General features: G+C 30.0%; 1 protein-coding gene across 1 annotated transcript; it reads right to left on the bottom strand.

The window, feature by feature from the left end:
• Positions 1 to 17: 17 nt before the first annotated feature.
• On the bottom strand, positions 18 to 25,004 carry LOC116775936 (plastin-2). The gene is made up of 15 exons (XM_032668992.2): positions 24,658 to 25,004; positions 9,143 to 9,229; positions 8,630 to 8,773; positions 7,854 to 7,935; positions 7,296 to 7,449; positions 6,760 to 6,923; positions 6,498 to 6,607; positions 6,219 to 6,413; positions 5,423 to 5,633; positions 4,695 to 4,825; positions 4,018 to 4,165; positions 3,422 to 3,573; positions 2,989 to 3,090; positions 2,408 to 2,574; positions 18 to 443 (listed from the first exon to the last, which is right to left on the bottom strand). The coding sequence occupies exons 1-15, from the start codon at positions 24,718 to 24,720 to the stop codon at positions 293 to 295; spliced, it is 2,061 nt and encodes a 686-aa protein (XP_032524883.2). The 5' UTR covers positions 24,721 to 25,004; the 3' UTR covers positions 18 to 292.
• Between the last annotated feature and the right edge of the window lie 431 nt (positions 25,005 to 25,435).

The following is a 25,435-nucleotide window of genomic DNA, read 5'->3' as shown; positions in this document are numbered from 1 at the left end:
TATGGACCAAAAAAAAATTGTTACAGTAAATCAACATTTATTAGTCATTTCGTAAAAATATAATAAAATATGGTATTTGATTTATTACGTCTTTATGTACAGTAACAATACGAAATACTCCACAGAATATAAAAATAAAACGTGAAAGTTCTACTTAAGTACTTTCAAAAAAAAAAAAAAAATTAATAGACAAACAATAAAAACGTTTTAGAAAAATAAATTATTCCAATAGAAAAAAGTACAAAATTACTATAATTTCAGTGACATCTGCAAACAAACGTTATTTATGCGTTTATTCGTTTGTCGTTGACACGGAATGAATTAATGGCACCAAGTTATCTGGTTTCGGTGGAAGGGCGGGTTTCTCGTTCCTCGTGACGTCATCGGCGACCTCCACAAAGTGTACCTCATTATCCACAACTTGTATAACCGATTGGTCCGACCTAACACATAACAAGGATTTAACAGTCACAGAAAACAAAATTATATATAATGTAACATTATTATACAATGAAGATAATTCCAGAAACCAAAAGATAAGACAAAAAGAGACAGAACTTACCACATCGAAACCCACAACCAGTTCCCAGGTGAAAGTATATAGTGTTAGTGACGGTGACGATTAATAAAATGAAAGCTGTCGTGATTTGGATTTATTTATTCATATAGCTTACATATCACTTAGAACATTAAGACAGCGCTCCGCCGGGTGGAGTATAGTACAGAGCATAGAGCATAGGTAGATGGGACCAACATTGATTCATATTCATTTTGTATACGCATTAAACATTATTTTTCACTTAAAATACATTATAAAATCAATAAAAACATCTGAATCATATAAAAAGTCTAACATAATAAAAAATTTACAATTAAAATATGGTATAAAAAAAAATATTATATCCCACGGGAATGTCACAAAATGGATAAATCTCAAAGGGAATATAACAAATACTCCTCAACTTACATTTAGTTAATATACAATTTGTAAATGAAAGAGAATTTAAAATAAAATTCTAAAGGAATGCAAAATGATTTCGGGAATGTCGCTTGTACCAATGATCAGGTTTATTCCAGACTGTATCAAAACGAGCGGGATCCGGAGACCCGCGCGGACTTATTATGACACTTTCACAACTAACGTTAACTGTTAGGCCAAATCCACAGACGTTAAGTACCCGATAACTTACATTATGTTAAATGTTAGAGCATTTCACAGAACGACCGCCCACCGACGGCCGCACGGATATAAAATGCCGGTTCGTTGTAAAAAATGTATAAAAATTTCCACGTAACACTATATAAGTACACGCTATTAATTCGTTAAACCTAATTACATACACAAAACCATAGACAATACAAACTCCTTGCGAATGAAGCGAGATCAGACAAGCGGCACAGCGGACATACAATGCTGTGCAGAGAGCGGGACGGGACAAGCGGTTACCTGCACCTTACCACGAGTCGCGCGGTCGAACCGGATAAGCTCATAGTGATACGAACATCTATGGATGACAAACGGGATACTATCCGTATGGAAGTCGACGCCGCACTTGTGGTAAGAGTGCTGTTGTGTACACTGTGACCGACACCACACTAGCGGAAGAACGAAACCGAGAGCTACACGACGGAATGTTTTGGACACTCCCTTGAAAATTTAACCGACTTAAAAAATGGAAATGTGTACTTCTGTTAACATTAATATAAGTTCCTTTTGAATTTCATTATTGAATTTTATTTTACATTATAATGATAAAAAAAAAATGGAAATCCTCCCTTTTTGAAGTCGGTTATTATATACGCGCGTGGTGTAACATACAAATATCAGTAAACACAGTATTTGCTGCGAGTGTTGCACCTGTCCGCGAGCGGGAGCCGTCATAGAGATACTGGCTAATGTTAAATAGGAATGACTTATAATAAAAAATATGGCTTCCACAATCACATGACACGAGCTCCTCGGGAATAAAATCATAAGAATTATATGAGTTCAGCAAACATTCATACAAACGCTGCATGTAGTAAATATTGTTATACTAATTAGTTCATACAAATGTATTACAGATTATAAATACAGTCTAGACTAGAGTCTAGACCGCACAGAAATAAAACGTAAAACAAATATAAAGTGGTAAATAAAATATAAGAGAAGCTACACGATAACACAATCTGGGACACGGACATCGAGATGATCAAATATATTTACTATAGAAGTAAAAAAAATATATTTTTTTTACTTTAATAGTATTTCATCAGTTGTCCCACAGGATATATATATAGTTGTATATCGATAGTGTGAGTCATCTTTTCGTCGGTAGTCTTGCAGTACGAATGATATTTTTTCTGTATTCTGTATATGTATAGCATTTTAATTATAATGTCGTATGTCGGTGGAGGGTCGTCTTACATGGCGGGCGCGTCCATGGCGGGGATGTAGTCGAGCGCCATGAGGCAGGCGAACACCGTCATGATCATCTTCGGCTTCCTCTCGGTGATGTCCTCGGGCAGCGCGTACACTCGCGCGCCACAGCGCCTCGCCATGGATATAGCGTACTTGGCGTTGGCGAGGTTATCCTGGCGAAATGTGATGTACGGTTATATGTTGGCTGGGAGCTGTCGCGGCAGCACTAAAGTAATGAATTTGTTGTACAGGCTACAGCAATCGAGATGATTGTCTGTTTGTTTTGCTAAATTATTAGGAAATATGTTACTTATTCACGTTGAGTCTTAAAGTTCCTATCATCCAACTATAGATACAAGTACAGACAATCCCATTATTAAATTTATAATTGACACATATTATTATAGCGAAACTATTTGCTTAACATGCCAGTGACATATAGATATAATTTAAGCGTCTGATATAAATGTATTTTTTATTTTTCGTCTAACATGGTCACACTCACAATACATTGAGTGTTGCCAGAATTAAAAATACCTAACACATATGATGGAAAATATATATATGTATGTTTGTCATATCACTACCTCCACGGTGCCGCCGTGTAACACCAGGTCATAGTTGATGGTTCCGGGTTTAATGGCGTCTATCAAATCCAGAACTATCTTAGCGTCAGCCAGAGCCTCGTCCTGGGAAAGTGATATAAAATATAAGCATCATATAAATATATAAAATGAAGGAAATAATGTTTTAATCATTCAATTGTTATAATCAACTCTATTTTCATTGCTATAAGGTACATATTAACATCAAATAATATTTATTTAGTTATTGAGAATGTAAGAACAGTTTTAGTGGAATTTAAGTAACATCATATAAATATATTTAAAAAAAAATTAAGGAAATCACAAGGAAATAATTTATTTATCACGAAACTGTTAAAACCAACTCTATTTCTATTACCCTAAGGTACATTTTAATATTACTCATATATATATATAAGATTAGTGCTGTATTCACCTGGAAGGTCTTGATGGAGGAGGTCTTCCCAGCGGCCTGCAGCTTGTTATTGACCCACTGAACTATCTCCTTCTCTATGATCGGGTTGCCGGTGTTGGCGAGGCGAGTCAACACCGACAGCGTGTAGGCGCGCATCAACTGCCATATGAGAGCTGAAATTATGATAGCATACATTATGTATTGACGACTAGTACATGGTGGAGGCTGCGAGGAAGAGTCATAAGTAAAATATATATCTCTTATGTGAAACTACAAAAAAATATTATCGTAAAGAAAATTTACGTATGCTGTATAAGTATATATATATATTATAACTATGAAAATTGAGTAATTTTTACTTCTAATGTAAGTATTTGTCGATATTATCTTAATATTTTCCCCCACCCCTCGCACGCGACATTTTCAAAGTAAACATTATCAACGTCTATAACTTTATACAAACGAACCGTGACATTGCTGGACAGATTTTGACGTAACTTTAAAATTTTATTATAGAGAAAAATGTCTACATTAGCTTCAGCAACTACAACTAACGTTCTACAACATTAAGATACGAATATACATTATATATTAATTAATTATTTAATTTGTATTACCAAGAGTGAGTGTGGCGTTTCCCTCGTTGATGTCGGCGCCCGCTATACCCACCAGTGAAAAGCCCAACGCTTTGCCTAACTCCACAACGTAGTTACAGTTCTCTAGACGCTCCATAAAACGAGTAAGCTTAGAAAACTGACGATGGACCTGGAACACAGATACAAAGCACAGATTATGTAACTATAGCTGTATAAATAATAACATTTTGAGTTAGTTTATTACGTAAAATAACCGTTTAACCATTTAGATTAGCATACAGACAGATTAGGTTAAAAATGAACAAAAAAAATTTTTGTTTGAGAGCTGATTACAGAACTGTTGTAAATTTTTTTGTTGTAATATAATCTGTGACGATATTTGCCTAAGTATTAATAGTCTAAGAGTCCACGTGGACCAGGCCCTCAATCCTTATAAAAGTTGAAAACTTCTCTATACATTTCTTGTATATATGTAAGAACGATCAGCGACTACAGAGTTTGGGTTCTGGTTACTTGGTCGGATAACACGTCATAAAGGTGTCCCATATCATATAAAGCCAGCTATTATACTATAACAAAAATTTTGGGGTGTCTAGGGGGAATCAACCGTCATAAGTGACCGGCGATGGCTGACGAGATACCTAAAATACCCCACAGATAATATAAAAATAATTTTGCTTCATATATATATCTGCTACCTTCTTCCAGTTAACGATCCCCGGCTTGATGATGTCGTAGAGCTGGAATATGACGAGCCCGTCCGTGAGGTCGGAGTACAGCCAGTTGACGTGAGGAGCGACACCCATGGAGTTCATCCAGTTACGATACGCTGAAACGATGCGTACATTCATGTTAAAAATAGCATATATATATATAATAGAATTGCCTTGAAAGACTACAGAATATTTTATGTGCATAATATTCCAATTAACATTAATTTATATGTATATTTTAATGTATTATAACTAAAAAATTACTTAACTTCACTTATATAAAAACAATACATACAATGGGACCGCTATAATACATAGTAACTTAACGTAAGGTTTGATAGAACATACCGCATTCATAATCTCGTGTGGACAGAACAAATTTTTTTTTCAAAAATCCACATGTTATGTTATTTTAACTTCAAACAAATATATACGAACTTATAATGAAAGCACCATTAAATTAATATTTGTATGAACATTCATATAAATAATATAGAATAAGCAATCTATGGACATGCTTCAGCGCGATAGCTCAGTTTATAGAACGACTCGTATGCGACGTTCTGTAAGTAGGAGGTTCGAGTCCAGTCTTGGTCGATGAACTCGTAGTATATTTTATTTACGATACGTCGCAAGTGTGTAGTTGAAATAATTATAAACGCGTAGTAAATACGAAAAATATTATTTTCATTAGATCTCATTATTAGTCATACTTTTTTCCTCCCTGGTCTCGTCCAGGGGATGGTAGGCCTCGTTGTTGTCGTTCCTCTGCAGTCCCGGATGTTGGTTGAACAGGTTGGCGACGAAGGCCAGGTTCAGCTTGTACACCCCTCCCACCACATCCGCCGGCGTCACGAAGGCGCGGCATCTCAGCTTAGCCGCCTGCTGTAACATCACTTCCGCTCGACGGAGCAGGTCCGTTTCCTGAGGATGAATTTTACGTGTTACGTTCGTCTGACTTATCCGCTGCGAGCTGGACACGTGTGTGTGTAAGTTGGTTGATGAAGTTTTTGTTAAGTGTTGAACTATATTTACATCTCATTTCAGTAATTCACTCAACAAAATATTTGACTTGTTTGGTCGTAATTTGACTACTTTAGATTTTTTAACAGTAAGCTTCTATTTTGTGAAATGTACACGAGTCTTTATTTATATCGTGTAACCCGACTTTTACTATATACTGAAACAGTTTAAATACAAAATCCAGACTTTTAAAATATACAGAAACAGTTTTAATCAAAATTTTAAAGCAAAATTTAAGAAAACTTTACGATAGATTTTAATGAAATTATTTTTGATAATTTATTTATTACTTATAGAAGATAATTGTCTTCTGTCTCTATGTCTACAACCTTCCTTACATACCTTCCTTTTATCCTATCAGTCAGGACACAACGTTGACGAATAAACGGACAAATCTTATTGAAGTTACCGTTACTTCATAAAAATCATAACTTATTAGTACATGTTATATATAAAATATAGAGTAATTATGTTAATGATATTTACCCTCAGCGCGTCGAGTGTTACACCTGCATCATCTGGAGCGATCTGTTTGAGGAGGTAGCTGTACACCTCGGAGTCGGCCACGTCCTGCTGGAAGTTGGTACACCTGCGAGTTACACCTGCAGCCTGCAGCTGGTGGTTCACCCAGCGGAGTAGGATCGCTTCCGGAGACAGAGCTAGCAGGTCTTCGATCCGCTCCTAGAATCATACAAGACAAACAAAGTTAAAGCGTTACCTCCCAAAGTACATTTGTAAAATTATTTATGTATTTAATTTTCTCACCTGGTCATTGAGCAGTTCTGTGAGGCCTGGACAATGTTCCAGAGTGATCTGGTTGAAGAGACCGATACGAATGATCTGCCACAACAGACCCAGCACGAGATGAGGTTTTCCTGTGATAATACACCATTAATATTAAAATCTACACTTAATATCTATTATACTACATTTCGCTGGTGTGTACCTTTAGTATGTGTACTTTTATTAATGTTTGTACCCTAATTGTACTATACCTTTATTAAATTGTACCCTAATTGTACTGTACCTTTGGCCAGATCATGGGCATCTATGTTGACTATGTTACATCCAATGGCCTGTGAGGAGACCAGCGCCAGTGTGAGGTTTTCATGTTTGGTGTACAGCGTCAGATTCTTCTTGTTGATGGCTCTCTCATCAATAGTGTCAGGGCATGAGTGGTTTATTACTTTACTGGAATGACATACAATGATATATTATTATATAATTTAAATTTCTTTTAAACAATAATACTAATAATAGCTTATTTTTTACATTTAATTTTGTTAGTGCTAGTGACTGGGCATCCTTTAAGTAGGTAGTGCTTGTGTTAAGACAGTATACCATTAGATTTAACAGAACTTTTGAAACTCGTTATGAGCTACTTACATACTAAATACTTAAATATTATAACTAATTAAAATTTTTATGCTAACATTTACAATATACAAAAAAATTAATTTTTTTTGGGGGTAGATCAATTTTTTTTAAATATATTACTGGCCAGTGACATCAATCTTTTAGGCTGATTATAGGAATGACAACAATAGTTTATTATATATATACCAAAGTATAAGTCCATCCTTGAGCTTCTCATACAGCCGTTTGCCCTCGGGGTCAATGGGCAGCAGATGTTTGAGGTCGGGGTCGTGCTCCAGGTTACTGTTGATCCATCCAGAGAACGCCATCTGTTCCTCAAGACGGACGGAGTGAGTTGTACCTGGAATTATACAATTATACCGAGTTATAATAAGCCGTTAACAGCCTTAGTGTAGAGGATTATATAAACTTAAATTAAGTTTCTCTAAGGAACTATTTGTAACCATTCGAGAGTCATTGTATGTACTAATTATTTAAGTCTGCCCATACGAAATAAGTAGCGTGAACTAACAAACCCTTATATGTAGAATGAAATAACTTTTCACTTCGAACATTGATCATATAGACTTTTATTTGAGTTAAGTTCAGTAAATAAACAGGAAATTATCTGTGACATTGATTTTAACCAAACATATTACTCATAAATCATATAATTTGTTACTGAATAGTCGAAATATATATATATATATATGTGTGTGTGTGTTGTGTGTTTGTATGTTGTGTGTGTGCGTTTGCATTATTTACCATCACTAGAAGCCTCACTCATTCCGCCCAAGTGTTCAAGATTTTCCTTTTTACTGACAGCCTGTTTAAATGTACTCGACACCTGAAATTATATAATAATAATAATAATGTATATAATGTATAGCTCATCAATAATGAATTAATATATTTCAATTAATCTCATTTTTAATGAAATATAAAATGCTTTTGTTTATTTAAACGTATTTTTACTATAACGTAATACTTTTGATTGGATTTAACTAATAATATTTCCTGTCTATTTTATATCAATCATCGTCTCAATGTTTTAGTTTTGAAGTAGTTTGTATTTATGAAAAGAGAAATTAGTATTAAAGCGGTGTCTTAGACGAAATTCATCAATAGTTAATATTAAAAAAAAAAAATGTATTCTTAATGCAAATCAATAATTAATTTAGTAACATTCTTTTGTTATAATAATTAAGCTTTGTCCAAATTAATATTATTTTGAGGGATTTTTTTTCTATGTAATACTGTATACTGAACAAATTTATAAGACAAAAACAAGATATAAGGACTTTTTTTTAATACATACTATTCCATAGTAAGTAAACAAACAACAGTTTTTAAATGTAATAGTAAGCTTACAACGGGTTTTCCTGCAAATAATCACAGAGAGATACCATTTTGTCATTCATATACTTGGTTGGTACTATCATGAGATGATGTATGCATGAAAAAAACTAGTAACTATCAGTGTAGCGTTAGTATACTAGTCCTAAGGTTATATTTAGTATAGGTCTTAATCATTTAAGTACCTGCTGTGCTTTGAGATTGGCGCAAAGTTCCTCAAACTCAGCCAGTGAAATGCCATTCTTCTTGGCGTCTCCGTTCATGCTACCATTAACGCCCCGACCGCTCTTGGCGCCGTTGTCGTAATATTCCTCTATCATACATCGAACCTAAAAAAAATTATGCCCAAATAATGATCACTAATTTGATGGTGGCTTCAAAATAATTACTACAAATTAAACTAAATGATTAGTTAAAATCACGAAAGCAAATTAATCTTCGTTATATAATTAAATAGAAAGAAGTAACTATAAGAAGTTGGGATCTAAAATGACAGAATATAATAAAGATTAAATTTTAATTCAACTTAATTATTAATAAGATTTTAAGGACAAAAGAAAATTTATATTTTTATTATGAGTTGAATATTAATTTGAATTTAAATAAAGTTATGATTATAATTACAAATTAAATTAATTAAAAGGGAATTATTTGGGCGGAAAATTCTGTTTATAAAACTGTTAGTATTGTATGTTTACCTTCCATTGTGGTATTTTATATCCGACGCTGTCCAATGCATCTTTTAGCTCCTTCAAATCAATGTACCCGTTACCGCTCGTGTCCAGCTGCAAAAATTTTTTTTTTGTATATATATATATATATATATGTATGACCTCTTTTGTTTATCACAATAACGTTTACTAATTTGATTTTCCTTAATAGTTATTAAACGAGACGCTACGTGTACTCTAGATATAACACTATTATTTTGTTAAATTAGGCCAACTAATTGACTGATCTGTATTTATTTGTTTTATTAATTCTCATTCTAATTTAGGTCAATATAAGATCTATGGGACGTAAATATATGTGTATATGCATTTTTTTGTACTAAGGTCGTTCCATGGCATTTGTAGCAAGGTATTCGTTCCGATCGCTTAATTGACCAAACAGCCATGAAAACACTATAAAAAAAAGCATATAACGTTACTGATGATAATTTTTAATTAGCCTCGCCATACACGCTGATTTTGAAATGATTTGAAACGAATGCATTCTCTTCAGACTGGTTTTAATTTTATTTTAAAATAAACAATACTTAGCACTTTACATGTAACATAATTACTCGTACTTAATTAAGCCGTAACATAAAATGAGTTATATTTTTGATAATTTTAAAAGGCAAAAAAAATATATATATTTTTTATTATAATCGTGATCATTAAATTTTGTTAGCCTCGGTTCGTTTCGACAGAGCTTTTTAAGGCAGCAACTGAATTTTTTGGCGCCATAACTTATCTTAAGGCTATCAACGACATATTTGGTGATCACAGAGAAAATATAAGTATTATTTATGTATATTTATAATCACAATAGTTTTAATTAAAATAACTATTAAACTTGTACCAATTGTATAGATTGGTCTAGACAGGCTTGTCTAGGGTTATCTAGACAGTTATCTATAGATTAGGTGAAAAAGGATTGACGAATTTAAAAATCGACAACCGAAAAAACCACTAAAATATACAATTTTGACTGTAAAACCTAAAAAAAACCGATATTATTTATCGTTGCGAAACCTTAAAAAATTTTCGGAAATGAGAATAGTAATAAAAATTTTCTATTACAACAATTCTATATTCATGAAACAATGGCTTTATTGTACACGACATTGATGTTAAAATAATGTTTTGCATAACAGATTATATTATGTATTGGACACACAGCAATACGACTATTGTCTAATTTCCAATGTTATTATATTTATATCTGACATAATTTACTATAATATATTACGTAATCTATAGTAGTAACACAAAAACAAACTCCTATAAAGGCAAGCTCATGAAAGTACAAAAAAATAAATACAAATAACCGCGTGTGACGTCATGCGTGTGACGCCATTCAAATGACATAATCCCAGTGAGTTTTGTTTATGAAAGTAAATTACATATATGAATAAATTTGTCGTTTTTACCGTTTCCGTATGATCTAAATGGTCAAGGTCGAGTTAACTAGTTCGTTAAACAGAAATTTAACCAGTTTAATGACCATGAGCGTTAATAGTTTATATTAATGCATTTTATTATATCAACACCATAACTTATATTTTATAGCGGATATTAATGAAATAAAACGTAAAAATAGTTCATTATAACTGTAATACAAGAGGACAGTGACCTATTATTTGCCGGATGTATTATAGTACAATTACATACCAAGGCCATTATCAGTAGGCCAATGGATGTCATAGATATAATTTCATTTAGACTGTGACGCAAATTGCAGTGATAAATCGATTTATAAAAATAGTAGTAAATGTGATAAAGGTCGATAAAATGTTAGTTGGAAAAAGCATAGCCAGAGTTCTCAATAGAGTATAGATACTTATTAAGGCTATATCTATCCATCTCTCTACCTATTTATCTGTCTATCTACCTATTCATCTTAAGATGCTGAGCCCAGACAAAATCATAATTTTTTTATATTAAAATTAATATAATTATACCTTTTTAAATTATACTGCCTTGTATTTGTATTAAATTGCTATTTTATTGGTAAAAACAATGTCTATTTTACGATCAAATTTACAGTATTTTTCTAAACATTCTCTTGGACGATTTATCGTGGTGCAAATAAAGATATTATTAGAATAAATTTAACAAACACGTTTTAAATGAATCCTAACACAGAATAACAATGGACTGGTTGTTCGACCATCGGTCAAATAATTCAGAGAAGTGATAACATATAATATAATATTCGATAAAACGTTCCTGTGCTCTTCAACTTAGTTCAACTATATAATTTTTATAGTATGTATTATGAAAAAAATATATCAGAGAAAACAAACCTCTTTTTGGCACTACTCGTAACAGGGATTTGAACTTATGTGATGAAAAAAAGTATTTATAAGATGAAAAGAAGCCTCGTAAGCCTTTTGTTCAAAAGCGTGGCATGTAAAATGTTTGACTAATTATCTATGTGTTGATTAATATATGTATATATTATTAAAAACGATGAACTAATTTAACTTATGGTAAACAATTTGACGGACGAGCTGGATTGATTAACGTAAGATTAAAGTTAAATTTGTTTGAAACAGTTACAAATATCTTCCCACATGATAGTATTGAAGAAAGTATAGGATGAAAAGACTGAAAACGCTTCGTATGTAGCTTGGGCTGCGAACTTGTGGTAATGTGCACTTTGTTGCCATCACAGGGCTCAGTAAACATTCCTCGTTCCAATACACTTTATCACTCATCATGACTAATATGAATGATTCACTTGTTTACGTAACGTAATGTCCAAGCGACATGTCCATTTAGGAACAAATTTTTATATTTACAATGTACATTTATGATTACCGGCTGTATATCTAATATATACTTAGCTATAATTGTTGTTATAATTAATAAATATATATATTATTAGTTATAACGCTAATGGACTTTGTTTTAGATAATTATTATCTGATTGAGACGTTTTTATCGATAGAAACATATATATCAAAATATATATTTTGTATTAGAACAATCTTAGTGAAAAGGTTTTTAAACTAGGTATATAAATACGTAGTAAAAATTATTAATAATTTTATTATTAGAAAATATCAAGCAAGTGATTTTATTGTTGTTCAAGAAGAAATAATCTTTATCTTACTTTTCATTATATTAACATTTATTGAACAATATTCAGTTTGAAATGTATAAAATAAATAATTTTTTTTATATCAGATATACAAAATTGTATATCCGTTAGTTTTTATTCGATTTGTTAAGAATTTATCACATACGTGCTTTCAAAGTTGGATATGGATTTTGAGAAATAAAATATAATTTTTATTTATATTGATACTATAAGAAACACGGAGATAAGCCAACATCAAAGCACAGTCTTGTTATTATTATTTTTTTATTAAATTTAAAATGTTTTATGGCATGAATTAATAAAGAAATTATCTCTTTGATAACCTGATGTGTGTTATAAATGAAAATAGTACAAAATTATTTGTTGAAAGCGTTGAAAACTATACTTATAACACGAAATTATGAAATAAATTTTGATTGTATTTCTATTTCCAGACTTAATGGCAATCACCTCTGGGATTGGACGCTTACTCTAGCCTATGACTAGTCTAGACTAAGCGCCTGCAGTCTAGACTCGAGAGATTTGATTATGAAATTTTATAGAATACTTTCATTAAAAAACCAACGTGACTCATACAATGAAATAGTTTTCTTATCAACTGCATGAATATTAACAACTATAATTAAGTTATTGGCTTTATATTTAGGACTCTGTTGAAATTTAAATTATTTCTCGTATAGTGATTAATTTGCTAAGGATTATATAAATTATATGCTTTATGAATAATTTTTTATACTCTGAAAAGATAGCATTGAAATACATACGATAATATATAATGATAGCTATATGCTTGTATGGTGTTAGTATGTCTAGCGGTGAATGCGGTGGCAAATGTTATTTGGTAAGGTCTGCTTAGGCCAAGGACCTTTCTGATTCGATTAGGGGGACATTGACCCCGTCTTTGATTTATGTATTCAATTCCAAAGCTAGCTCACGATACGGATTTGTTGGGAGGGGAGAGATCTGTAGGATTTCACGATAGTACGATCTTGTATCAGATTTTAAACTAAAAGAGTTTTTTTTTTAATAAAATTAACCTTATATATAATTGTCATTATTAACAAAATGATATGAATAAAAATTTAATACTATATTTAATTATATCGTATGTAATTAAAAAAATGTTTAAACGTTAAAACATAGACAGTATAGTTTATACGTATGTGAAATAATTTTTATTACGTATCAATAATAAGTAAGATGAATCACTTGGGTCTCATTTATGCTGAATTCCCATAAAGCCTTTGACGTTGGTACACCATGAGTAAGAAGTATCGTATGTCGTTGAATAATCTAGGAAACCGTATAGATACAAACGTAATGACATTTGTAGATTATGGATTATATTGAAATTTTAATTATACTAATTAGTATTAACAAGAATTGTATTGTATTTTCTTTTAAAATATTTTTGTTTTTATATACCTGATAAAAATGAATATAAATCTAATATAAATTCTCGTAATCTATTGTTATTTCGCAAATAATAAATGAGGTTTATCAATGTTTACTTAAAAGCAACCCCCATCTAAATCGTGCAGCTGTTTAAGTGATAATCGCAAATCAACATACATACAAATACAAAACTACTTTCTGTATGTGAATAGTGAAATAGTGAAACATTAAAATAACCGAATCAAACCAATTACGCTACCATTAATTCAATACTAAGTACTGATATGTGAAAATCTAAGTAAGGACGATTCATGTTTTGTTTTTCATCCGAAACTTCTAAACAGATTTTTATAAAACTTTAATGGTACGTAGTTCCTATGTGAGAAAAAGATAAGATTCTTTTTATGTATAGTTTGATTTTCGGGGAAAATTCGGGATTTTGAACGAAGCTGAAAGATGTTGATAAGAGCATTGTTGATCAAATCTATAGCAAAAAAATATTTATTTTATAGCCCCTTTAATTAAAGTTTATACATGATTATCAATAAATAAAATTCTAACAATATATCCTAGGACATTTGTCGAGATAAATCTCAAGATAATCGTATCTTGTATCCTTACATCCGTATCAAAGGACACCGGACGTATCTTGTAAGGGGTCTTATAAATTCAACCTACTTTCATTAGACCTATTGACCCATTGTTGGACTATTATTATATTATGTGTGATACAGGGTGCTCCTTTTTGGAACTCAATCAACAAACAGATTTAAACAGAAGAACATATTAATAGAGAACATTTTCCCTTTATCTATTTTACAGTTAAAGAGGAAACTGAGTATTTTTCACAACATCGGATCTAATGCAATTAAAACGGACATGAAATGTAATCAATAATAACCAACATATTAGATGTTAAAACATCCTTTGTATTAAATAATTGCTTCCATTACAAAAGCATAAATATATTTTTTTTTAACAAATTCATTGGGTTCCCGTTAATTTATTTTAAGTGCGAGTAAATATTTTCCAATTCATTTACATCGCCTGTAACTTTAAAAGGACTTCTCGGAAGCCAATCAATAAGTTTTGACGTGATAAGTACTGAGGAGACGGCTCATTAGAAGTGGCCTCAACTCTCTGCAAGCCAATGGGGGCAATTACGTTTTAGTAATAATTGATTGACAATCATTGATTTATTTAATTAAAATTAATATCTTTATTGTTTTATATTCTCCAAGATAATTTAAGTATGTATTTTCTGTTCCTTTTATATTCGATAGTTTTTCATAAAGATTATCTGAGAAGATATATATCCTAACCAACCAAACCAAACCAAACCCAGAACCAAATCCAGATCTACGTATATACATAGACCTGGATTTGGTTACCAAACTTTATGATTAAGCAACTTTAGTAACTGAATTTATCGAAGATATTTTTGTTATCATACAACCTGACTTTAGTGTAGTATCTTGAGAAACAAAATCAATATTAAAAATATATGTCTAAAATATAAGTCGTGAAGAAGAGATTTAACTGGCACAGTTTAAGATTTTAATAACAATAATTACACAGACATTTTAACTGCAATTTTTTGGTTAATCTGATGGAAAGTAGTTAACATAGGCTAGACTGTAGAGAGTTACAACATAAGGGAAACGAGCTGATGCTTCGCTGGCTCTAGACCCGTATAACTAGTCCAAGTTTGCACGTCACACTACATACTATGCGTCTACCGTTTCTAATTCAATAACATAAACAAGAAAGTGAGAAAAATAAGGAATAATAACTGTTAAAGCTACGTTTGTAGCTGTGTAGTCAATTTGGACTAAGCAGTTTAAATATAGGACTCTTCAGAGGTATTTTATTAAAAGTCGAAGAACAATTACGTATCAATATACATACAAAACCTTTATATCACAACAAATAACCAAAACAGCTGTGTTGCAATGCACTTGACTTTTATTACTTCACATTTATAAATAAAATTATATTTTTCTTTATATGTATGTGTATAGTTTTATATGTATATACATATATATTTGTGTGTGTGCTTTGTTATGGCACGTAACTATAGAGAAATTTAGTTATATTTATAAATATTTATATAAAATCGTTATAAATAAATATCATACTTATAGCATAAATATGAAAGCTTTTAGGAATGTATGTGTGTATGTTTATTACTCATTAACCCCATTAAACAGATTTTAATAAAACCTTACAGTAACGTCAGTTGAACACCAGAATGAGACACGTAATAAATCTATCCCAGAATTACATATGTCCATGTGGGGTTTAGATATAATATTTGTACTGGAAAGGTTTCACAGATTAAATACTAAAGACTTCGCTGCCAGTACCAAATGTAAATACATAAAATAATATTTTTACCACCATTCATTTCTATCTGAACCCAATTTCGAACTCCACGCAGACGAACCATTGAAAAAGTAGTAGCAATTATAATATTAAAATGAAAAATATGGAGGTTTATTTTTTTTTTTAAAGTGACATAGCAAAACATAATACTCTTCATCCAATCGGAACCATTTCCGTTTAATTAACAAAGTAATCGAGGGTAGGAATTAAATTTTTCTCTCATTCGCTTCCTATAAGCAATCAATAAAATATATCCTTGAGAGATTTTTATTCAGGAAATCAAATCTCCTGAGTATTTACGAGACAGTTCACTGTCGCCGTCTGGCGTCTGAACAGCCAAGGTGACAATTATCAGATGAGAAATAAGTAAGGGTCAAAATAACTTAAGAAAAATACGAATTATTTTTGAGACTACTATAAATGTTAGTAATATATATGATTTATAAAAAATATACACTTTTTGTTAAAAATGAGAGTAATTAGAAAACTTCTTAAGCCCAAAAAGGTTTTATGTTACCTACTTTTAAAATTAATTTTACTATAAAAATATTTTATAGCAAGTTTTAATATAATTATCAAAGAAGTCCTTACTTAATATTTTTCTCACACATTAACATTTAAACTTAAATGTATGAATACAAAAGACCAGAGTTGCAGTGTCAATAAAAAAAAAATAAGTTCTGACACACATTCCGTCATATTCGTTGACGGAAATGAACAAATAAAAAGAGATTTTACATTAAAAATTATTTTAATTTTTATAACCCCATCCATCACGGCCGGGTTACAATGATTAGACAATAATATCTGGGAAACAGAGCATGGGAAGGGAACGGTACACCCATGTATGGCATGAGCGGAGCGTGCTCCCACGGCCGCCATTTAAATTGAAACGGATTCACTTGGAAAATATTCTAGAATTAATTTGAATTTAGAATTCAGGATGAGAATCGATTTGCTGGCTGGTTGTATAAGTTACGTAATATATATTTTAATGTTTACAATATTAACAAAAAGTATTTAGTTATCATTATATGCCAGTGTTTCTACGGTAATATTAAATTTTTAAACTAAAAGTACTAGTTGGAATCTATATACAGGTATACTTTTTATCTTAAGGTAATAAGTTTTTGTTTGTCAAACCCAAAACAAACAACGTGAATGATCTATAAAAATATATTGTACTGCAATTGTATATAGGTATATCCGAGTAGATGTACATATACGATTTTCCAAGAAATATTCGAGGAATATTTTTCTACGAGTTCGAGACAAAACTCTATTTTAAAATTATAAGAAAGATGTCAACAATTAAATAAACATTTGTCTCTTATAAAGGCGATTATTGTTCATGTACTTGATCGTAATAATGTTGATAAACAAATTACTCATTTATCACAAAATTTATGACATTTTACTGTTAAAAGTGGCAGGAATTTCATTTAAAGATTATAATTTTACTATAATTCAACTGTATATTGTTTTCTGTTATGATTCTTTGGAGAATAATATTATATAGTGCAAAATAATTAACAACAGATATTAAGGACTAAGATATTACAACTATACTATACTAATTGTTTTCATGAAATACCTCAAAAATCACATATGTATATCAAATTTTATGCCACTAATGGATGATGGACCCGGCACCCGCATGGTGAATCCATGGAATGCTGAGAGGTTTCGTCTGTATAGTGGAGATACTTTCATACTTTGGATCTAACTTAACTATACACAATGTGTCTTTTAAGTCGGTTGAAAGATAAGTTCCAAGTTAAACAAGTGTCCTTCTTAATTGTTACCGCTTACCATATAAAATACTACCACAAGAGTGATCAATTGAAAAACTGTGAAAGAGATTTTTATCATATATACACAGGTACCCAGAAATAATTAATACAACCCTCTATTCATTCTTTTATTTGACAAGAAATCATTTATAATAATTAATTTGAAGTACACATATTTTTTTAACCTTTTATATGTCATTTAACCATATAGATTATAAGATTTTTAAACAAACATATTATTTTTTATTATAAATAAAATCATTAATAACAAAAGAATCATTTCATTATAAATAAAAAGGAAGTTTAATGATAAATATATTAAAATAAACCAATGAGTAAAATATTAGTCATTCCATCTCATGAAGATTCGATGTCACTTTCATTGTTCAATCATTATAAAATTAAATTATAATTTCACTTGTTTTTTTTTTTCTTATTATACACTGAGACATCTAGAATTAAGTTTTTATTCTTCCATCAGACAAACATAAATTTTCTTTTCATTTTCATATGTAAAACATAAAAATTACTCGGTTATTTAATTTTAAAACCTACATAGCATGTGATTAAGTATATAGTGCTCTGTATATTATTTTCACAACGATCACTGTGTTAGATTTAATGAGAAATATACACGCGATAGTAATTAGTGTATAATGTATCGTGTAAGAAAGCGTCTTGATAAAATCATATCATTAATTAATGATTTGTAATCATATCAGGCGATAAAAAATCATGAAATTTAAAAAAAAAAATCCACTACAATAAATCCGTTACAAAACGACAGGCGAGTATGTATTGTATGTGCTATTTTTGGATCGTAGAATGCGCATGCGCACGTGCATGTTTCCTTACTGAATGCTATGTATGGTTCGAATTTAATACAACTTGAAATACAATTCGGTTGGTTTAAAATAAATAATATTGTGGTACATAGTTAACACATCATATTATTAACGAGCAAGTTATATAATATAATATGATAGTTATCTCATTATTATTATTGGCTTTATCGTTATAAATATTCTGTCATACGATAACATTATGTTCACTGATAATAGTTATTAATTTCACTAAATGAAATTATATATATAACTTATATATATATAAGTGTAACACAAAGAATTTTAGTTCCCGTGAGTCAAATATTGACAGTGCAAACGAACTAGGCGTGACTATTTGGATAAGAGATTCTAAGTCTTTGTCCGCTTAAGTTTAAAATAAAAAAAATAATTAAAGAACCTTAGATGGTTTTAAAAGACGCTGCCAAATTTTTGTGTCAAGTTTTCAATAAAGCTATTCAAATAAAGCTTTTCAATTCGTTGTCTGTGAAGCTGTTTTTATTGTACTTTCTACATTAAATTCATTAACAAGAATGATGAGATATAGAAAAGTACGCATGTGTTAAATAATTCCAAGTTTCTATGCAACTTAATACAACAATATTACTTTATACAAACTTCGAAATCAACCGATTTTAATTAATTTAATTTTATACATACATATTTCAATTAATTGATAGTGTTGCCATATCTGTATGACAGAATATTATTTACATTTAAATGGCAACATCAACAATCACAGTTAAATAGCTGATATTCTGATATATCAGAGTATTTCTTAGTTCACCTTTAAGCCATGCGTCATCGTGTGTTGACCTAAGAGTAAACTATTTATTTGTGTGAGTGTGGACAGTACTTCTTTGTTAGTAAACCGCCTTCCGAGTTATGTGGCCCTGGTACTTGGGGCCTTACAATGATTAAGTTTTCCTCACTAATTGAGACCAAGCTTCATGTCTCATGTACTATATAAAATAAAATATAATATACTTATATAATATCACACGTTACATATCCTTTATATAAATAAATGGCACCGAAAACAGTTTAATTCAATTCAGATTACTTTGATTTCCGATAATTGATTGATTGATAACTTATATTTTTTTACGATTTATATACGCTGATAGTTTAATAAACGTTCTAAATCATAAGTAATATTATACGATATATTTAATATTAAGTGTTATATGTATATTACAAAATATATTAAATGTAAATATGTACATAAGATTAATTACGTTTGAATTACCGTATGACTAAATATTCAAAAGAAAGCTAAGTTAAAATATTATAAAATTGACGAGTATTTCTAAGCTTTGCTTTAAAGTTACGATTCACGCGTAGGGTGAGCACCCTTTGCATAATAATATATTGATTTTCAAAGCCCTCCTCATTATCTAGTTATGGCCAGTAGGGGACAGTATTTTTGCACCATGCTGATATGATTAATTAATATTTTTATTAATTAAATGTTTTTTTTAATCTAATACAAGCAAATATAATTAACTTTCTATTTTAATATACGCAAATATGCATGACCAATTTTATTTTATATTCTTATATAAAATATATTAATAGGATACAATCACGTTTTGTAGAAATGACAAATCAACAATCATTCATAATATAAATTTCAGTAAGTATTTAAAATTTTTCCTTATCCTCTTACATCAATATACCTCCTAGAACACGAAGGAGGTTTATATCCTAGCGACCTTATTTAATAAAGAATTACCTATTTTCCTAAGACATAATCCATTTTTATTTAAAATAAATACAAGAAAATACTTTAACATCGCTATAAACGTCTATCAATGTATAGAAAGATTAAAACAAAAAAATACTTTAAAACGTATATATAAAAATTATAGCTTCAGATTATAACTACTACTATTAAAATACTTCGCATTAAGAATATTTTATCTAACCAAAGCATTTCAAAATCAATTTACTTAGACATGTATAAAACTGAACTTGCATAAGGTCAATAGGTCAGTAATAAATGACTCTAATGACAACCAATTGAATATTATTAGCTAAATCAGAACACGCATGAGACGTGACTCATACTAGAACTCGTTTAATTTTAAAGCAATTTACAAGACTTTCCGAGGGAGGGAGGGATTTCTTAAAAATACGTGACGTCATCTATAATTATTATCTTCAGGCAGATATTTTTGTATTTAGAATTTGATATGTTATTATTTTAGAAATAAAATAAACAGAAATTAAAAACTTAATGTCATCAAATATATAAAATAATTAAAATCGCAATTAAGTACAAGAATAACTATTTAAATACAATGTAAAGGAAGTTGTTAAAAATTTTATATTAAATTATGGTTTATACATTTTGTAATGAAAATGTGATGTTAACTTTGTAAAGGCTGTTTAAATAAACGTCATTGTAACAGCTGACTCACGGATCAAACGAAATACTATTGTATTGCGTAAACTGTTCTGCGGTTAAATTTCTGGACAAATATAATGGAATGACTCGTTTCTCATGACCGCACCTCAAACTTCTTTCTTCATAACCAGTGTTGGATTCATAGGAAATTCATATTATAATAAATTAACTACTCCACAGTACTTTAATTATTATATGTAAGATGAAAGTGAATTTGCTTTAGCTATTTTCTCAAATTTTCGTTTATGTTACATTTAGAATTTATTTAAGACAAAAACACTAAAAAATAAGTTACATATACATATTTTTATCCAAATTTAATGTATTTTAAGACTGAATAAAATGATAACCTTGCAGAAAGTATAAAAATTAAAAATAATACGGGAAAAGTCGCGGGAAAAACCTAGTTCATTCATATCTCAATGAGAGGTTTCATTATTATAGAATCTATCTTATAATATCTTAACAATCTGAAAAACATGACCAATAAAAAAAAAGCTTTTGAGAAATACTATCACATTTGAATAACGAAAATAAATCATAAAATGAAAAAAAACTACTTATAGCTAAAAAATCAAGTCCAAAAAATACTACGCACATTTGAATAACGAAAAGAAATTATAAATTAAAAAAAAAAACTACTTATGTCTAAGAAATCAAGTCCGAAAAATACTACGCACATTTGACTAAACTCAAAAAGCGTTCTCAAAGAGCGTGTAACGTTAGAGCCGGGTCATTGGCATTCAAAACTGTATCGACAATATGAGGTCAATACGTGACATATCCAATTACACGGGATTCGCAACTCCTTGTTAAACTCGCTGAACAATTATATTTACATGTATAATTCCATGTCTTAATATTTCCATATAAATTGTTTTAAGTGGAAACAATTTAAATTTTATGACTCACCAAAAATTCACCTCATTGATTGGAATAATTTTTTTCACATTAAATATATCGTTGAAAATCTGTTGTTTATAATTTCAATATATTTTATCTGTGGTTACTATAAGTCATAAGGCATTTGCAAATGGCGCAGAAAAAGTGTTGCTATGTTGAGATTTGATCCTTAAAAAATCGTAGTACGTCTCCTGAACACCGCTTAATTCTTTTAGAACATTGTTTGTAGTCTAGATGGTTTAAGACCTAGGTATTGCGTCACTTGACAAAGGCTGGAGTGACCACATTCCAATGCAAGGTCGATGTATCGTACAAAGGATTCTTATTTGTGATTAAAAATAAGACTTAAGATTATAGAGCACTACTTCATGTAATTAAATACTTTCATATATTTTTATAACATCTCAAAATTTAAATTATGCATATGAATAGATTGTCTTAAAACTATTACACCTTTAGAAATCGATTATAAAATAAGTGAACTATGAATCGATTATAAAGGAAGACAAAAAAATCATCCATCACTTATATAGGTGTTATAAAATATTAATTATCTTAAGAATAATATAAAAGTAAACAGAATACTCAATAAAAACACGGCCAAGTACGTAAAGGAACACATATCATGTTTATTGAAGTGTAGAATTGCAGTAAACAAAAACGGAGATTTTATTCCATAACTGTACAATAAAAAAGGACTAAATATAACTTTAATATATCAAGGCAATGACTCAACGGAAAAGGGTTTCGATTGTCTGACCGCGTTTTTGATGAAATATTTTCACCTTTACGTGATTAATCGCCGTAAAATTTTTATCACGTGTGCATCAAAACATGAAGATGTATGTTTAAATTCAAAAGTTCTGAATATTTTTTTTTAATGAATGCACTTTTTAATGTAAGTGTATTTTTTGTGTGCTGTTCCTGACCACAGATAATTGTGAAAATATGTCAATGACATAAAGGAGGCTTTAATTAATCAGGAAGACAAAGCTATTGTTCTGGGTAATATTGACTCGAGGAGTATTTAAAGCTAAAAAGGTCCGGTATAATATTGTTGTATAAGAATGTGTTTATTTATTCTATTATGTTACATGTCTCTATTTACACTAAACTTTGATAACCTTAGATTTAAATAACATATTATTTACGAGTTAATTTTCATTTTTTCTTATTATTTAGTTACTCGACACCATAACCAGGAATTGTTTCAGTGCTACAATGTTTAAGTTACATTATCCTACAATTTATTTATGGACTTCTTAATTAATATAAATGTTACAAATAGCAGAAAAATATTTGAAACATATTTTAACAATACGTATAAGATTCAGATTAAATTAAAGAATTTTAATAAATCGATCTGTATTTATAAATAAAATACATAATAATGCTTTATGTGACAGGCATTTAACAAATTATTATTTTAATTTTGGTCATTGTAACATTCGATGTTAACAATATTGTGTCAAGGGGAGTCGTTACAAGACTTGAATATTAAAACCATGTGGCAAAATTGCCTCATGGGTAATGGATAATGTATGACGCAAACATATATGTGTAGAATGACTTAGTCATGTTCTCTAAGCTATTTTACATTAAAATCACCTTGGACCTCACATTCTCGTCATTTTAAATAAAACAACAACATCAGAATGTTTGAAAGATATTTGAGTTACTATGATATCTATCTATTTGTATAATGCCCTATGTTACATTTAAACAGCTATTGTTTCTATGTACTTAATATATAAAAAACTATGTAGATATGTTAAAACAGTACACATACAGAATCTTCACTTGTAACATATAGTTTAAGTTTCTATAACATAAAATCGGACACTTAATGTTTATATATATTTCCAAAACAAACAAGGCTTTTGAGGAATTACAATTCATCAACTAAAAAACTCACAGCTGTGTTTATTATTATTAAACTTTTTAAAAAGATAAGAGTACATTTACTGTACTACAGTGAATAGTTTATCATTTCAAATTCAATATCAATATGTGACATGGCACCTGCAATAAGATTAGATAATCATAAGGAGTTTTATTGTATTATTTTTTAAATTGACTCCAAAGAGTTTTTATGTAAATAGGATACCTATGAAGAAATTAAAATGTCCTTTGCCATCATTTGAATTTTTTACCTAAAGCTATTTTTTTAAGTACATGAAACAATATAATGTATGAGGCAGTTTATAAATATTTTTCTTATATCAGGTTGCAGAGTGCAAACAACAGTGTGATAAATGCTAGGTGATGTGTAAATGTAATACATATTGTAAAAAAAATTATCAAAGTATAAACTTGGAACAATTATTTAAATTACAATGAAAATACCAATTAATACTTCTGATGTCATTTGAATATTTGAATGTAGAATGAACCGCTTCAAACTTCAAATTGCACATATATTAAAAAAAAAAACAATATATATAGTAGTTGAATTCCGGTAATAAATGCATGGTTTTACGACCACACGCGGACTCGACCCGAGAATGGTGCTGGGTACGCTAAAATACGTACACTCCATAAACGGCAAACAAAACATGATTTATTGCGAAATGTAAATTAAGTATTCATATATAAGAATTGATTCAGTCTGGAGTCTTTTGCGCATTAACTGCTTAGTATCCATGCCGGTTCAAGACCTAACTTCAACTTACCTGAGCAAATTGTTCCCTGATTTCAGATAACTCCTCATCGGTCAATTTTGAATTGTCTGCCATTGTCACAGAAAAAATATCACAAAAACAATAATCACATCTACAAAAGTACTTCAAGTTTAAATAAAGTTCATATATTATATGGGTAGTAAAACTTTTTGTTTCGCACTTGTTACTATATAATTTTTTTAAAGGAAATACAAAAACAACAAAATAAATTTAATGTAAAAGACGCACAGAAACTATCACAATTCCACACACTACCTATTCTATTACTGCGCTTACTACGAGCCGAAAAACCCACTACCAGTCCTTAGTCTACGTAGGTCGGTGGCTGACAACCAATGGCGAGCCGCATAGAATTATTGAGTAAATGATTTTGTAAATTATGATCAAGATTCGAACACTGACAATAATATTGTAATTTAAAGTTTTTTTATTAATTTTTGAATCATAGTGAAATGCAAATATTGTAAAAAATTATAACACTGCTTTTAATTTTTTTTGCACTGGCAATTCTTCCTTTATTCAAAAACTTTGGTCAAAACGCCATCTACAAATGTTTCATTACACTGCCATCTAACAAAAGCATGTAGAATCTATTTTCATATTGTGAGTTTATTTTAGTACTACTATTCGACAATAGATGCTTAAAGGTAATTCTAGAATTGTCTAGCAAACTTTTCTCAGTCGCAAAATCCAGGTGTTTTGAGGCCAAGAGCCATAACTTAAAAGCCTGATATAATTGTTATAAAAAATCTTATATAAAATGAAACAT

The sequence above is a fragment of the Danaus plexippus genome, chromosome 24, assembly GCF_018135715.1.
Source record: "Danaus plexippus chromosome 24, MEX_DaPlex, whole genome shotgun sequence".
NCBI lineage: Eukaryota > Metazoa > Arthropoda > Insecta > Lepidoptera > Nymphalidae > Danaus > Danaus plexippus.
The sequence above is the reverse complement of the archived record's forward strand: the minus strand, read 5'-3'. Positions and strand labels throughout refer to the sequence as shown.

Excerpts from the sequence above, each read along its gene's own strand:
- LOC116775936 (XM_032668992.2), bottom strand. The coding sequence starts at position 24,720 with ATGGCAGACAATTCAAAATTGACCGATGAGGAGTTATCTGAAATCAGG. Across the intron at positions 6,608-6,759 it reads TGCCCATGATCTGGCCAAAG|GAAAACCTCATCTCGTGCTG; the intron begins GTACAGTACAAT and ends GTATTATCACAG. Across the intron at positions 4,166-4,694 it reads GGATCGTTAACTGGAAGAAG|GTCCATCGTCAGTTTTCTAA; the intron begins GTAGCAGATATA and ends TCTGTGTTCCAG.